The following is an 18187-nucleotide window of genomic DNA, read 5'->3' on the forward strand; positions in this document are numbered from 1 at the left end:
TTGTGACAGCCTAAATTAAAATTTTGTTTTATTAATAATAACAATTTGAATAAAATACTGGCTAAAATGTTTATCTCGTGTCTGTGTTTTTAGATAGTCTATAGAAGGATTTTCAATGACATTTGCTGAAGTGGGTGTGCGTGTATCAACCAATCACTGTAGTGCAGTTTTACAAGCAGACGCCAATTAAGATAAAAGTCAGCAACAGGAATAACTGGAATGCATAATAATTGAAAAACTATGCTAATTTGCTACCCAAAGTAATACGGGTTTATTTACTCTAAAACTTGAACCTTGACTACATTGGTATGCATAGCTAGATATACTTACTGCCCTTACAACTGTGTCTGTATAATACAACATGCTGTCTTTACAACTGTGTTTGTATAGCTGAGTTTTAACTATACTGAAAATAAAATTACCAAGCAAATAGAACAGTATTACAGTATTGTTTTCATTGTCTGCATTCATTCTTTCCATTGAATCCATTGAGCTCCTGGTATTTCTTGTGGACTAATTTAAAGATAACCAAATTATCTATCTCCTGTTTCTTATTAGATTAACCCCTTTTAGAAATGACTGAGGACTGAAGAGTAATGCAGCAGAGGTAATAATAGAGTAGACATTATTATACCATAGTAGAGGTAATACATACCCCCAGCTGTCCCAATTTTAACAGGACTGTCCCAATTTTAGGGGTCTGTCCCGCTGTCCCTGGAAGAGTGCCATCTTTCCCGTATTGCCCCCCCCCCCGGTTGCTGCATTGTTGATTTTTCTTTCTTAATCCTAATTGGGCTTTCCACCAAGTGGTCATCACGTTACCACAATTGCACCCAGAACCTGTCCATAGGGGAAGGGAACAAAAAAATGTGGCTGAGAAAGGTCCCATTTTTAATATAAGATGTGCTGGGTATAGGAGGAATTTGTCTTGAATAGTGAATGCCTATAATGCAAAGCCAAGAAAAATGTGTGATTCACTAAAAATTATAACTAATCACTTTAAATCACCAACAGATCACTCTGCACAAAAGCATTTATTCAGCAGACACTCTGCCCTGGCTGCTGCGGCACTTAATTTCTACGGATCCGACCGAGTCACACACACACTGACTAGTCTGTGTCATATTTACCCAGCTGGAGACCTAGACCGACGACCTCAGAGACACTGCCAAACTCCAGACTTCAGTCCTTGAGACAAAGCTCTGTCCGCTGCTCACCTTGCTGCCTGCACTCAGAGACTAGTCAACACAGCACGTGCAGTCATGTTCGCCCAAAAACATGTGATGGAGCCATGTGACTGCAGACTGCACTGACTGTGCAGGTAATGGGTGCAATTGTGGTAACGTGATGACCACTTGGTGGAAAGCCCAATTAGGATTAAGAAAGAAAAATCAACAATGCAGCAACCGGGGGGGGGGGGGGGCAAAACGGGAAAGATGGCACTCTTCCAGGGACAGCGGGACAGACCCCTAAAATTGGGACAGTCCTGTTAAAATTGGGACAGCTGGGGGTATGTATTACCTCTACTATGGTATAATAATGTCTACTCTATTATTACCTCTGCTGCATTACTCTTCAGTCCTCAGTCATTTCTAAAAGGGGTTAATCTAATAAGAAACAGGAGATAGATAATTTGGTTATCTTTAAATTAGTCCACAAGAAATACCAGGAGCTCAATGGATTCAATGGAAAGAATGAATGCAGACAATGAAAACAATACTGTAATACTGTTCTATTTGCTTGGTAATTTTATTTTCAGTATAGTTAAAACTCATCTTATCCAGTCTTTTATAATTTGTATGTAAAGTAAAAGAAGAAACACAAGATACCGAGTAAGAATAATGACTTCCTTGGTGGCCAGAATATTACTCATTATATTAAGCAACATGGTTTCCTTCCCCAAGTACATTAAAACAGAGTAGTATATTCACACAATATTTATCTCAAAGTTCTCAAACACTGCCATAAAATATTGTATTTGTTATTGTGAATGACAAAATCAGTAATCAAACTAATTGATTCATTCATAATTAAAAGGCCTCAAGGGCACTTACTAGTAAAAGTCTGATGTTTTAGAACCAGTTATTATGACACTTCAAACCCATGATTATTATCAAAACAGTTTCCATCAAGTGAGAACTTGTGCTTTCAATAATAACAAATTGTTGGGATCCAGTTTAACAGGTTACTTCCAGATAAAAAACAATTTTGAATGTTAGAAAAAACCTTTTAAAGTGAATTTTGTACTAGGACAAATATTATGATAAATAGCGGGGCGGAGCTAGACGCCAAGCAGAGCAGACACTTCTACACAGAGCTCTTCCATATAATCCTATATTAAGCCACTAAATGCCATTATTCCCTAGGCAAAACCTTCATTTTTTATATCTACATGCATGTCTTATTAAGGGACACTTGAATCAGTTCATTTGGCAGAGACTATAAAGAGAAGACTCCAGCACAAAGCTCCGGCATGAAGCGGCTCTGAGCCTCAGATGAACAAGCCGCCATCTTAGATCTTACCCTCTCCATTATAACGGTGGATTAAGCTTAAGCTACAGCATCGCCGCATGGCAGGTCCCAAGCTCACACACGAACGGGACAAGACCTGGACCTGCAACCAGTCTGTCTCTAACAGTAATCTTACTGCACCTGCCGTGCCTAGTGAAACTGTCATCGCTATTACGCTCAGAGCTGCGGAACCCCCCGAATCCTCCTTCCCTCTCTCACTCCATTATCTTCCTGCTGGTGTCGAGGCCGAGAACCACTGAGGCAGCCACAGGAGACAATCTCTCCAATACTCACGGGGCGCAGATCGCATATTGTTACCGCACCTCCTACTGAGACATGGAGCCTGCAATGCCAGAGGGAGAAAGGGTGCCGCATCAATCGGAGGCCCACTACACTGATCTTCAACAAAGTTTCCGGGCGCTCATAGATCTTGCTAAATACCTCCCACAAGTCCCGAGGGAGACGCCGCAGCAGAGGAGTGTGGTGACCCGCCCGGAGGCCGTCAGGCAGCACTGTGTGAGTCTCGGAGACCAGTCTACAACTAAACAAGCCTTAAAGATTACAAGTACCTCACCACTCCCCGAGACTCCACAATTGAGGCTGCTCTCCCGCTACTACCCGGAGGTTAAGATGCTCCTAGAAGCAGTTAAGAGCGCCGCATATGTTACTTCTTCATGGGAGTCTCAAAGACATAAATTTAAGAAACACCTCCCAAAACTCTGGACACTGCCTAAGAATAATTGCGGCCCACTGTATAGACTTTCCCAGAGCCTACCTACCTTCCTGTCAAGCCACGGCAGAGATCTGGAGGAACCATTGCAACGAACTTATGTCAAAGTTCCATATTACCTTCCCTGCCCGAGATCTGGTGTGGGTTAGGGGTTTTGATCAACATATATAAAGTCTACTGGATACTCCTCTAGTAACTGATAATTTGCCCTTCTATTTTTTTTTTTTTATATGGCCCCTTACTCCCAATTACTTATCTATTTGCAGAGGGGCAGAAGAAGTAGCAGATTAACCCTTAGGTGCTCTTACTAAACCACTCAGTATATATTCTTATCTTACATCTGTATGTTTATACCCAATGCCCCCTGTTTAGATGTATGTAACTATGTTGGAGACGCCTCTTCTTCTTACTCCCTTATTATACAAGTTATTGCCTTAATTGAATGTTTACATTAGATAACGCACTTAGTGGTAATAGATCATTCAGTTAGCAGATTTAGTTCCTGACCTCAAACACCTACAATTTGATATTATTTTCCCCTTTTTCACACTATCTACCCCCCACCCTGGTTGTTCTACTACCCTCTTGTAGACAACACTCCCCCTATCTCCTTCTAGAATACGAGCGGCTCTTGCCCGCTGTCTTTTCCTCCTTCTTTCTCTTTCTTATGGCCTAAGAAGGGCCGTTGCATAAGCTAACTCCCCACTTCTTACCAGGTAAAGAATATTTTCTATATAGATATGGGGACCTGTTCTAAGTTATTATAACGAAAAATGAAGCTCCATTATATATAGCCCACAGTTTCTTTCTCACGTCCACAGGGCACTATGCGATGTCATTTATACATGCTCGCCTTACATAGTTACTCTTTTGGGCTGATGAATATACTGAACCTAAATATCCTGTTTGAAATTATATAGCCTAAAACTTTATTATTAGCACAGACTTGTCAAGCTGAATACTTTTCTTTGTTCTATCCTCTTAAATGACTAGCATGTTACAGTCATAATGTATGGTGCTCTGTATTATTATTAACCCCTGTTGATGAGCGAACATTGTGCATTGTATTTTCTTTTTTTGAAGCTTCAATAAAAATATATATAAAAAAAAAATATTATGATAAATATATTTATTTTACATGCAGAAAATTTCAAATGTCTGAATAACATAATTTATGTAAGAACTTACCTGATAAATTCATTTCTTTCATAAGAGTCCATGAGCTAGTGATGTATGGGATATACAATCCTACCAGGAGGGGCAAAGTTTCCCAAACCTCAAAATGCCTATAAATACACCCCTCACCACACCCACAATTCAGTTTAACGAATAGCCAAGTAGTGGGGAGATAAAGAAAGGAGTAAAAATCATCAACAAAGGAATTTGGAAATAATTGTGCTTTATAAAAAAAAATCATAACCACCATAAAAAGGATGGGCCTCATGGACTCTTGCCAATATGAAAGAAATGAATTTATTAGGTAAGTTCTTACATAAATTATGTTTTCTTTCCTGTAATTGGCAAGAGTCCATGAGCTAGTGATGTATGGGATAACAATACCTAAGATGTGGAACTCCACGCAAGAGTCACTAAAAAAGAAGGGATAAAAATAAAAACAGCCATTTTTTGCTGAAAAAAAATAATCCACAACCCAAAATATAAGTTTATTCTCATGAATGAAAGAAAAAACCTAAAATATAAACAGAAGAATAAAACTGAAACAGCTGCCTGAAGAACTTTTCTACCAAAAACTGCTTCCGAAGAAGCGAGTACATCAAAACGGTAGAATTTAGTAAATGTATGCAAAGAAGACCAAGTTGCTGCATTTCAAATCTGAATAACTGAAGCTTCATTCTTAAAAGCCTACGAAGTGGAGACTGATCTAGTAGAATGAGTTGTAATTCTCTGAGGTTGGGCTTGACCCGACTCCAAATAAGCTTGATGAATCAAAAGCTTTAGCCACTATGCCAAGGAAACGTCAGAAGCCTTCTGACCTTTCCTAGAACCAGAAAAGATAACAAATAGACTAGAAGTCTTCCTGAAATCTTTAGTAGCTTCAAAAGAATATTTCAAAGCTCTTACTTCACCACCTCCATAGGAGGCAAAGTTTGTAAAACTGAATTGTGGGTGTGGTGTGGGGTGTATTTATAGGCATTTTGAGGTTTGGGAAACTTTGCCCCTCCTGGTAGGATTGTATATCCCATAAATCACTAGCTCAAGGACTCTTGCCAATTACATGAAAGAAATATATATATATATATATATATATATATATATATATATATATACACAGTATACATCTCAAACAAACCATGTCAAGATAGAGGTATAATGAAAAAAACATAGATTTAGCACGGATAAATATGCAATATTATAACAGATAATATAACGGATAATATATGCATAATTGGAAAATTCAATTCACCCTGTACTATATTGGAAACACATTCGGCTAGATTACGAGTTGTGCGTCAGTCTTAAAAAGCAGCGTTGGCTGGTCCTAACGCTGCTTTTTAACGCCTGCTGGTATTACGAGTCTTGCAGGTACAGGTGTACCGCTCACTTTTTTGGCCAGACTTGGAAATACCGCAAATCCACTTACGTAAATTGCGTATCCTCTTTTTTCAATGGGACTTGCATAGCGCCGGTATTACGAGTCTGACAAAAAGTGAGCGGTAGACCCTCTCCTGTCAAGACTGGTACCGCATTTTAAAGTCAGTAGTTAAGAATTTTACACTACAACGTTGTAGCATAAAACTCTTAACTAAAGTGCTAAAAAGTACACTAACACCCATAAACTACCTATTAACCCCTAAACCGAGGCCCCCCCCACATCGCAAGAACTAAAATAAAAATTTTAACCCCTAATCTGCCGAACCAGACATCGCCGCCACTATAATAAATATATTAACCCCTAAACCGCCGCACTCCCGCATCGCAAACACTAGTTAAATATTGTTAACCCCTAATCTGCCGTTCCTAACATCGCCGCCACCTACCTACATTTATTAACCACTAATCTGCCGCCCCCAACGTCGCCGCTTCTATATTAAAGTTATTAACCCTTAAATCTAAGTCTAACCCTAACACCCCCTAACTTAAATATAAGATGGTATCCCTTCAATTCCGATTGTCTGATAGAATTCTATCAGCCAATCGGAATTAAGGTAGACTTCCTATTGGCTGATGCAATCAGCCAATAGAATGGAGCTGGCATTCTATGAGCTGATTGGAACAGCCAATAGAATGCCAGCTCAATCCTATTGACTGATTGGATCAGCCAATAGGATTGCACTTCAATCCTATTGACTGATTGCATCAGCCAATAGAATTTTTTCTACCTTAATTCCGATTGGCTGATAGAATTCTATCAGCCAATCGGAATTGAAGGGACACCATCTTGGATGACGTCACTTAAAGGAACGTCATTTAGTAAGAAGACTTTGTTGGAAGAGGATGCTCCGCGCCGATGTCTTGAAGATGGACCCGCTCCGCGCTGGATGAATGAAGATTGAAGATGCCATCTGGATGAAGACTTCTGCCCGCCTGGAGGACCACTTCGCCCGGCTTGGATGAAGACTCCTCCCGGCTTTGTTGAGGACTTCGACCCGGTTGGATGAAGACTTCTCCCGGTAAGGTGATCTTCAATGGGTTAGTGTTAGTTTTTTTTAAGGGGGTATTGGGTGGGTTTTAGCGTAGGGTTGTTTGTGTGGGTGGTGGGTTTTAATGTTAGGGGGATTTGTAATTTTTTTTACAGGTAAAAGAGCTGATTACTTTGGGACAATGCCCCACAAAAGGCCCTTTTAAGGGCTATTTGTAATTTAGTGTAGGGTAGGGATTTTTTATTTTGGGAGGGCTTTTTTATTTTGTTAGGGGGATTAGATTAGGTGTAATTGGTTTAAAAATCTTGTAATTTGTTTATTATTTTCTGTAATTTAGTGGGGGGTTTTGTAATTTAGATAATTTTATTTAATTGTATTTAATTGTTTTTAATTTAGGGAATTAATTTAATTATAGTGTAGTGTTAAGTGTTAGTGTAATTTAGGTTAGGTTTTATTTTACAGGTAAATTTGTCTTTATTTTAAGTAGGTAGTTAGTAAATAGTTAATAACTATTTAGTAACTATTCTACCTAGTTAAAATAAATACAAACTTGCCTGTAAAATAAAAATAAATCCTAAGCTAGCTACAATGTAACTATTAGTTATATTTTAGCTAGCTTAGGGTTTATTTTATAGGTAAGTATTTAGTTTTAAATAGGAATAATTTAGTTAATGATAGTTATTTTTATTTAGACCGCTGCTCCATAACCTGTCCGCCTGCTCTGAGATGGTGAACAGACATCGGCTGAAATCAACCTGATCGAATACGATTGGGTTAATTGACACCCCGTGCTAACAGCTGATTGACCGCGAATCTGCAGGGGGCAGCATTGCACCAGCAGTTCACAAGAACTGCTGGTGCAATCATAAATGCAGAGAGCATATGCAATATCGAATCATGTTGCTCGCACAATGATAATTCGGCCCCTTAGACCCATAGGTTAGTTTCAGGAGCAGAGGTTAACAAATACGTGGGATGTGCTGCAGAAACCAGTTATAGGGAGGACCACAATATATAATATGACCTTCACAGGAGGCATGGAGTGTGGAGACACTCGTAGATAGAAAGCTGACATGGTGAGCAGTAGTTTTGGGGTGCAGCTGTGTTAATAAACCAGGTTGTGGGATGTAGCTGAGTGGTAGTGTACAAGCATTAGTGCATGAGGAAATTCACAGCAGCTCTATGAGCAAGTGCAGGCAGGAAGTTCAACGATGGGATAATCATCCAGGTGGGACATGGACGTGACCAGAATTTGGTCACTGAAGTCCTAGGTGAGTGTGTTTTCATATGTAATAGACAATATATCCCTTTAAGTGAATCACATTAGCAGTTAAAGGGACAGTCTTCTCCAGAATTATTTTTAAAAAGATAGATAATCCCTTTATTACATATTCCTCAGTTCTGCATAACCAACACTGTTATATTAAAGGAACAGTAAAGTCAAAATTAAACTTACATTGATTGGATAGAACATGACATTTTAAACAACTTTCCAATTTTCTTCTCATATATATTTTGCTTAGTTCTCTTGGTATCTTTTGTTAAAGAGTAATCCTAGGTGAGCTAAGCGCATGTATGTTAAGTAGTCTGGCAGCAGTGTTTTTAGCATTGTGCATAAGCCCAAAATACCAGGCAATCCCAATCTTGTTCAGAGAGGGATTGCCTGGTATTTCAGGCTTGGACTGAACTTTTTAGTCAGAATCAGACTGATATACTACAGGAAGTTCCTCTCTGTGAAAGGCACGTGTTGAGGAAAAAGAGGCTGCTTCTTGGGTGGTAACTGGCCATAGAACAAGCTATTATGCTATTGTTTGTTCCCAGGTTAAGCGCTTCTCTTTTTTTGTATAAGCAATGATATACATAGTTAAAAACACTGTGGCCAGAGTGCTGTAGATACAGGCACACTCCTAAGCTCTTATCAACCTACCTAGGTTTAGTCGTAAACAAAGAATACCAAGAGAAAAAAGCAAGTTTGATAATAAAAGCAAATTAAAATGTTGTTTAAAATTGCGTGCTCTATCAAAATAAAGAAAGTTTAATTTTGACTTTACTGTCCCTTTAATGCATGTTTTACCTCTGTGATTACTTTATATCTAAGCCTCTGCAGACTGCCCCCTTATCTCAGTGCTTTTTTACAAACTTGCATTGTAGGCAATTTGTGCTGTTTCATGCATAACTCCACGGGAGTGAGCACAGCGTTATCTTTATAGCAGACATGAAATAGCACTGTCTGGCTGTAAAAAAGATAATAAAATGCACTGAGATAAGAGGGGGTCTGCAGGGGCTTAGAAACAGGCAGAGATTTAGAGGTTATAAAGTATATTAATATAACATTGTTGATTGTGCAAAGCAGGGAAATGGGTAATAAAGGTGTTATCCATCTTTTTAAACAATAGAAATATCAAGTAGACTGTCCCTTTAAATTATGTTCCTTGTGATCACCTGGCTATACAAGCCAATGAGGAGAAAGCATGTCAAATCAGCTGTGTATTGGAGTGGCACTTGCTCTTTTGGAATTCTCGGTTTGCTTAAAGGATTACTTTCTGTTATAATTTTTAAGCCAAACAACTAACATATTAAAGTTAATAAACATTAATTAAAACCTACTGACCTATATTTTCTCCAAAACAAAGTTTCATAACGTTATAAAAGTTATATCTTTTATTCCCCGATGATGTCACGTTATCCTGCCCACTATTTTCAGCACTGCGTGTTCAAAATACTTAAACCAATGAAATTGTGTTTAAAGCGCCATTTTGAAACCTAGGTATTGTAAACGGATTGGTACAGAGCAAAGTATACCCACGGAGTGGGTTTGGAAAACAATTAAATTTGCAGACAAGATTTCTGATATACGGTAGAGATATGTTAATGAAATGCTATTGATAAAAAGCGTATTTGGGGTAGTTAGTTAGTAACAGGCATAGAAAATATTTACTTACAGTGGCCCTTTAATGGGACAATGTGTTCAAATGATTTGTTATACCAGCTGTAGTATAAAATGTATAGGAAACTGCCAAGTAAACGGGTTGAGTTAGCAGAAAGGGCAAACATTCTGATCTATTTCTCTATACACACATTGCTCCTATTGGTTTGTCTATACTCAGATGTTGATACTTAGGGCTCGATGATTGAAAGCTCTCTGGGCTGGCGAGATTATTAATGAATGCTTGACAGTCCTTCTATTTCCCTGATCTAAAGCCATTTTTTACCCTAAAACAGGGTGTCTTGCTAAGGGGAGTATACTGCATTTTCATATGAAATGTGCACAACAAAATTTGTATTTTACACATCATACAAAACAAATATTTGAAATAAGCAGGGAAAAAATGTATTGTTAAGGTGCATCAAAAATCGCAACAAAATTTTTCACCAAAAATCGTATGTTAACAATAAAGTAAAATTAGTATGTAATTTACACAGGAATAAATCAAATTAAATATGCACAGTGTAAATCGTAATTGTAGTACACTGGATGTACAAAAATCACACAGAAATTTGAACTTATAAATACAAAATGCAAAGTGTAATTCTTGTTTTTTCGTAAAATTGGCTGAACATGGGTGTTCCATGGGCATATATATAAAAATGTCTCTCTAATCCCAGTGTAATTCTATAAAGATTTTCGCACTGCAGATCTCAGTATTTTCTCGCCAACTAAAAGGTGGCGAGCTTTTCTCAAAACAATACAAACACTTATAACCCCAATAAAAAAACAAATGCATACTAAAATATAGGCGAATGTAAGATGCTATAAGCAGAAAGCAGCGTAATGTGAGTTATATTGGCTGCAGGATTTTAATTTTAAAGTGCTCCCCATGCTCCCTGCTAACTTCGCACTAAGGAGCGAAGTTTCCCTATACAGCAAGCTCCATTACTTTAATAGAAGCCATCTTGCCACTCGCAGGGACTGCCCCTTTTTTATGATCATTGCACCGGGCAGCCCTGCGAGTGTCAGCGAGAAAAAGAAGGTTTGAGCTGGCAAAGAATATATCATCGAACTCTTAGAAAGAGCAATTGAAAATGAACATTTCAGCATCTGTCACTCCCACCACCTACTGGGCTGCTGTGGATTCTGTTTACATATTTTTTCTTTAGAATTCAAATGTACAGTATTCATATTTTCAGTATAGGTGGGGGTTTTGCACTGGTAAAACCAGCTATTTCACATGAAAAATAAAGGTAAAGGATCTATTTGTAAACTATTTACTACACCCCAGCATGTAAAGTTAATTATTGGGGAAAGTCCCTTTAATTAAAGAGACCAGACCAGATAGCTATGATAGTTGCAAATAAGGGCACTTAGGAGCTGTCATATGAATGATGATTTCCAAATGGAAGGTGTCAGGTTTATTGACTCTCGCACTCGCACACATCACTAGTGGATCAGACATTAGTGCAGATTAGGAATATGAGTGGGTTATGCATTATGATGTATGTTTTATCAAACAAGGATGATGCTTTTTTATGCGTATCAGTACAATTTCAGTAATATTTTAAAAGTTTATTAAATAAACGCAGGCCAAACTTTATTTTTATTAGGTGTGATCAAATTCTTTCTTCAATCCTAAATAGGCATAATTTAAAATTAAAGGGACAACATAGTATTTATTATTGTTATTTTACAAAAGGATGCTCCTATGTTAAAGGGATACTAAACCCATTTTTTTTTCATTATTCAGATAGGGCATGCAATTTTAAGCAAATTTCTCATTAACTCCTAATATAAATTTTTCTTCATTCTCATGTTATCTTTATTTGAAAAACTAGGAATGTAAACTTAAGAGTCGGCCCATTTTCGGTTCATTACCTGGGTAGAACTTGCTGATTTTGGCTAAATGTAGCAAATCAATAAGCAAGTGCTACCCAGGTGCTGAACCAAAAAAGGGCCAGCTCCTAACCTTACATTCATGCTTTTTCAAATAAAGATTGCAAGAGAACAAAGAAAATTTGATAATAGGAGTAAATTAGAAAGTTGCTTAAAATTGAATGCCCTATCTGAATCATGAAAGAAAAAATTTGCGGTTAGTATCCCTTTAACTGGCGGAGTTTAAACACATATATTTGAAAGGTCAATAGTACTAAAATAACAAATAATGGCATCTGATATTTGCACTATAATGTCACTTTAAACACTTTTTGATGACCTAGTGCAGAAATGTTTCTGGTATATATAATTTTTGATGTTTTGTATGTATCATAAAATATTTGTCTTTGAGTTCCCTTTTAACGTTAGCAGGATATATACATGCCTTACCAGCTTTAATATTAAAAGGCAGTGTGTAATACCATGAAGAGATTTTGTTTCCTCTTTGATTTGTACTTATATAAAAACAAAGCAGTTTTAGTGGCTGATGCCTTTGGAAAAAATTGTGTTGGCTTTTAATAACCAATGTGACTCCTATGTCTTTGACAATGTCAGGAATTGTTATCTCGACCCCTAACTTTACAAGCCAGTAGCGGTCATGCTGTTGCATATGTAAACCTAAGTCACATGCCTCTCACTAGAGCCAGTTTGATGCATCACACACACGCCAATTATCCAGTTATAAATGGAGAGGGTGACTCAGTTTTTCAACACTGTGAAGCAGTTTAATTTTCCATACCATATACTGTTTTAATTCCACGAATACTATGTAGACAGCATGATATTTATTCAGTGAGCTAGTGTTTCCTAATACAAAAAGCACTGGCATGTTTATCTTACCAGGTTCACACAAATATTGCAGAACCAGAAATGTCCAGTGGAATTTAAAGATGAAAGACACTTGGCAATCAGTCAGTTCTTTTTAATCTGTGTAGCAAGACTACTTGGATCCTTAAAGGGACATGGGAATACAAATTTAAATTTCATGTTTCTGTATGTAATTTTTAAAATATTTTCAGTTTACTTCTGTTTTGTTTTTGTTTTTTTCTATTTGTATCATTTGTTGAAACGTATCTACTCTTCCATGACAGAAAATCTAGGTAGTAGGTAGAAGTGCACGTCTTTTCTGGACTGTTCAGTGTTAAAATTATAAAAATTGTTTTTCATACGCTTGTAACTTGTAGGAAGCACATTTGTTGAGTATTTTTGGAGTATTTCAATTTGACAAGCAGATAGATTGTATTGTCTAGTTGGGCCTATTTTTATTTTCCTAAAAACAGAGCAATAGTTGCTAATATAGAAAGGTTTAAAATGCCAGATTACGAGTGTAGCGCAAACATTTGCGTGCAAGCAATAAGGTGTTTACCATAGGTGCTTGCGCTCGTCATGCTTATCGCTGGTATTACGAGGGGAAGAATAAATACAGTGTCCTCAGAGCTGTGGTTAAGTGTTTCCCGAAGATACATTTTTAAAAAAAAAAACACATCAAAAATACATTACAAAAGTACACTTACACTCATAATAACACTATCTAATAAAAATTATTTTTTAAAAAATATTGCACACAAAAGTTATAAGGGCTCAAAGATATGAGATCTCAGGTGTTAAAAGAAAAAAGACACATACTGTCGACATTTAGCGATGTCGGCGGATATGATCCGCTTCAGAGGATCATGTCCACCCCAACAGTTAGTGTTTAATGTTCCGTTAAGGAATGATTTGTTAAAAATATAATCTGCCTTTTCAAACAGTTTATTATTTTACTTTTCTGTTACTTTAATCTAATGAGCCACATTTTTGCCACTTTTATACCTGTAATTAATCAAGAGAAAATTGCATATAAATTAAAAGGTCTACTAAAAAAATAAAAACTTTTTCTCTTTTCTTTTTTTCAGAAATGCCTGACATACCTGTGACTTTACAACATACCCCTCCAGATGGAGAATGGGGCTGGGTTGTGGTATTTGGAGCATTTATCTCAATTGGATTTTCGTATGCTTTTCCCAAAGCTATTACAGTATTCTTCAAAGAAATCCAGGAGATATTTCATACATCATACAGTGAAATTGCATGGATATCTTCTATTATGCTGGCTGTTATGTATGCTGGAGGTAAGCAAACAAATATGGTTGCTTTAAAGGTTTTTGCATTTTAAAGGGATATAAAAGTTGTGTTTAAAATGGAAAGCAATGTTTATAAAATACTCTGCTTGAATGATAAGCTGAAAGTGAGCTGTATACTGTATCATGTGCATGTATATTTCCCTCCCTTATATGCACCAATGACAACAGTGAGGTAAAAACATCAGCAATTGGAACATGCACATTGGTTACTGGTTAGGAGGTCTTCCCTCTGTTCCACTTGCAATATTTTTAGTTAATGCGACCAGGGCAAATGCTTTTTAGTGAATGCCTCAGCTCTGCCCAGGACACACCCTGACTTTTTCTAGTCCCGGACACACCCAATTCCTCCCATGACCCACCCCATAGCCTGTCCCTCATGTAGTGGCCTTATGCTGATAACACTGCCTGCAAGTTCCCTCACCTCCCTGTCTCAGGAAAGCCTCTGGGAAATGTTGGGAGGTATTACTGGCTTACTACTGGGTTGTGTGCAATTAAAGGGACATTCACTTTAACAGAAAATTTGCATTAGCAGGAATTACGGAACTGACACTGCTGTATTTATTTTAGTTTACTGCTACTCTTCCATATGTTTTACAGAATATGTGTGAGTTAATTATCCCTTTAAAGAGACTCCAAACCAAATAAAATAAAATCTTTAGAAATCATACATATGAAATAATACCATTTAAACATATTTTGGTACATAAAAAAAGTTAGTTTAAAACAGTTTTTATTGACTTTAAAACTGGTTTAAACACTTTAAAACATATATCATTTTTTATAGTTATTCTTTCGATATTTGCTTAGCGTTACTATTTTCTCTTCATCCACTAATTGGCTGGGCATACACGCATTTTGTGCTGAATGTTTAGTTAACTATTAACTGTTTTTATGAGTCTATATACTTTTGTATATATTGGTATGAAAGTGGCAATAAATGTAACATTAGAGCCCCACTAAAGCCAAAATTAAAGTTTTATGCAAAAGTGCACAGTATAAATGAGTATATACGTAAATACATCTTGTACTCTACTATATTAAGGGGTCAATTTATCAATGGCTTCACAAGCCTTTCGGCCCCCTACGACTGCAGGTTCTCACAAGAGAACCTGCTGTCCGTATGTAGCATGCAGCGGTCATCAGACCGCTGCTTTCCTAACCTTTCGTCACCTTTAATAATAGATTAGATAAAAAATAATAGATGACCTGTGACTGGGCTAGAACGGTAGGTGGGGTCACACAAAGCCCCTCCCCAAAGCTCTATCTTAGGCCCTTAAAAAAAATAGAAATGCAAATTTTAAAATTGTAGTGTTCTTTATATTAAACAGAGACTCCTACATTACAGTACAAAGTCTAAAATAAATCCCAAAGATTTGTGTGATTTCTCTCCATGCTGGCGAGGTTTTGAATATCAGGCCCAATGAAAAAACATTAGCTCTGGCAGCAGGAGTAACAAAAGGCATCGTCAAGGATGGTTGGAAGTTCTGATTGTTTGCAGTTCCTGAACAGGGATTTATCTATGTGTTTAACCCTTTTACAGGGGGTTGAATACATGGGCCTCTAGTTATTAAGCTCCGTACTTACCTGCATTTGCTGGCCCCAATACGCCCGCCTAAGTTCGCCTAACCTCGCTGCCGCGGACCTGAATACGCTCGCCAAATTTATCAATAAAGCTGTCAAAAAGCCGTGCACCAAGTAAGGAGCGCTGAGCAGCGGACTGTGATATTTATCAGTCATCGATCTTGCTGCTCTTCGGCTTTTTCCCAGCTTTATTGATACCCCTGTCACTAAGCACCCACACTATACTATACTGTTATACCCCCTATAACACCACTCCCGGAGCCCCCCGCAACTAAATAAAGATTTTACCCCCTATACCGCCGCCCCCGGAGCCCCCCGCAACTAAATAAAGATTTTACCCCCTATACCGCCGCTCCCAGACCCCGCCGCAACTATAATAAATATGTTAACCCATAAACTGCCGCTCCCGGACCCCGCCGCAACTATAATAAATATATTAACTCCTAAAACGCCACTCCCGGACCCCGCCGCCACCTACATAATACCTATTAACCCCTAATCTGCCGCTACCTATATTAAATTTATTAACCCCTATCTTGCGCCCCCTATACCGCCGCCACCTACATTATATTTATTAACCCCTATCCTGCCCCCCCCTATACCGCCGCCACCTATATTAAATTTATTAACCCCTATCCTGCCCCCCTACACCGCCGCCACTATATTAAACTTATTAACCCCTAAACCTAAGTCTAACCCTAACCCTAACACCCCCTAACTTAAATATTATTTAAATAAATCTAAATAAAAATTTATATTATTAACTAAATTATTCCTATTTAAAAATAAATACTTACCTATAAAATAAACCCTAATATAGCTACAATATAACTAGTAGTTATATTGTAGCTATTTTAGAATATAATTTTATTTTACAGGCAACTTTGTATTTATTTTAACCAGGTACAATAGTTATTAAATAGTTATTAACTATTTAATAACCATCTAGCGAAAATACTTTAAAAATTACCTGTAAAATAAATCCTAACCTAAGTTACAATTAAACCTAACACTACACTATCATTAAATTAATTAAATAAATTAACTACAATTACCTAAAATTAAATTCAATTAAATAAACTAAACTATAGTACAAAACCCCCCCACTAAATTACAGAAAATAAAAAAAGAATTACAAGAAGTTTAAACTAATTACACCTAATCTAAGCCCCCTAATAAAATAATAAAGCCCCCCAAAATAAAAAAATGCCCTACCCTGTTCTAAATTACAAAGTAATCAGCTCTTTTACCAGCCCTTAAAAAGGCTTTTTGCGGGGCATTGCCCCAAAGTAATCAGCTCTTTTACCTGTAAAAAAATACAACCCTCCCAACATTAAAACCCACCACCCACATACCCCTACTCTAACCCACCCAAACCCCCTTAAAAAAACCTAACACTAACCCCCTGAAGATCACCCTACCTTGAGCCGTGTTCACCCAGCCGGGCCGAATTCTTCATCCAATCGGGACAAGAAGAGGTCCTCCATCCGGCCGAAGTCTTCATCCAAGCGGGGCAGAAGAGGTCCTCCATCCGGTAGATGTCTTCATCCAAGCGGCGTCTTCTATCTTCATCCATCCGCGGCTCCATCTTGCAGACCTCCGACGAAGAACATCCTTCTGGCCCGACGACTACCCGACGAATGAAGGTTCCTTAAAGGGACGTCATCCAAGATGGCGTCCCTCGAATTCCGATTGGCTGATAGGATTCTAACAGCCAATCGGAATTAAGGTAGGAAAAATCCGATTGGCTGATTCAATCAGCCAATCGGATTGAAGCTCAATCCGATTGGCTGATCCAATCAGCCAATCGGATTGACCTCACATTCTATTGGCTGATCTGAACAGCCTATAGAATGCAAGGTCAATCTTATTGGCTGATTGAATCAGCCAATCGGATTTTTCCTACCTTAATTCCGATTGGCTGATAGAATACTATCAGCCAATCGGAATTCGAGGGACGCCATCTTGGATGATGTCCCTTAAAGGAACCTTCATTTGTCGGTTAGTCGTCGGGCCAGCAGGATGTTCCGCGTCGGAGGTCTGCAAGATGGAGCCCCCGGTTGGATGAAGATAGAAGACGCGGCTTGGATGAAGACATCTACCGGATGGAGGACCTCTTCTGCCCCGCTTGGATGAAGACTTCGGCCGGATGGAGGACCTTTTCTTGACCTGCTTGGATGAAGAATTCGGCCCGGCTGGGTGAACATGGCTCAAGGTAGGGTGATCTTCAGGGGGTTAGTGTTAGGTTTTTTTAAGGGGGGTTTGGGTGGTTTAGAGTAGGGGTATGTGGGTGGTGGGTTTTAATGTTGGGGGGGGTTGTATTTTTTTTTACAGGTAAAAGATCTGATTACTTTGGGGCAATGCCCCGCAAAAAGCCATTTTAAGGGCTGATAAAAGAGCTGATTACTTTGTAATTTAGAATAGGGTAGGGCATTTTTTTATTTTGGGGGGCTTTATTATTTTATTAGGGGGCTTAGATAAGGTGTAATTAGTTTAAACTTCTTGTAATTCTTTTTTAATTTTCTGTAATTTAGTGTTTGCTTTTTTTGTACTATAGTTTAGTTTATTTAATTGAATTTAATTTTAGGTAATTGTAGTTAATTTATTTAATTAATTTAATGATAGTGTAGTGTTAGGTTTAATTGTAACTTAGGTTAGGATTTATTTTACAGGTAATTTTGTAAGTATTTTACCTAGGTAGTTATTAAATAGTTAATAACTATTTAATGACTATTGTACCTGGTTAAAATAAATACAAAGTTGCCTGTAAAAT

The 18187-nt window shown here is 37.7% G+C and overlaps 1 protein-coding gene across 1 annotated transcript in view; it reads left to right on the top strand.

Moving 5' to 3' along the window:
• SLC16A7 (solute carrier family 16 member 7) overlaps positions 1-18187 on the top strand; it is a 150788-nt gene that overhangs the window by 38977 nt on the left and 93624 nt on the right. The window contains exon 2 of the mRNA XM_053716748.1: positions 13606-13821. Within this exon, the coding sequence (XP_053572723.1) occupies positions 13608-13821 (214 nt within the window). The 5' untranslated portion in view covers positions 13606-13607. The remainder of the gene's footprint in view (positions 1-13605; positions 13822-18187) is intronic.

This window comes from Bombina bombina, chromosome 6 (genome assembly GCF_027579735.1).
Source record: "Bombina bombina isolate aBomBom1 chromosome 6, aBomBom1.pri, whole genome shotgun sequence".
NCBI lineage: Eukaryota > Metazoa > Chordata > Amphibia > Anura > Bombinatoridae > Bombina > Bombina bombina.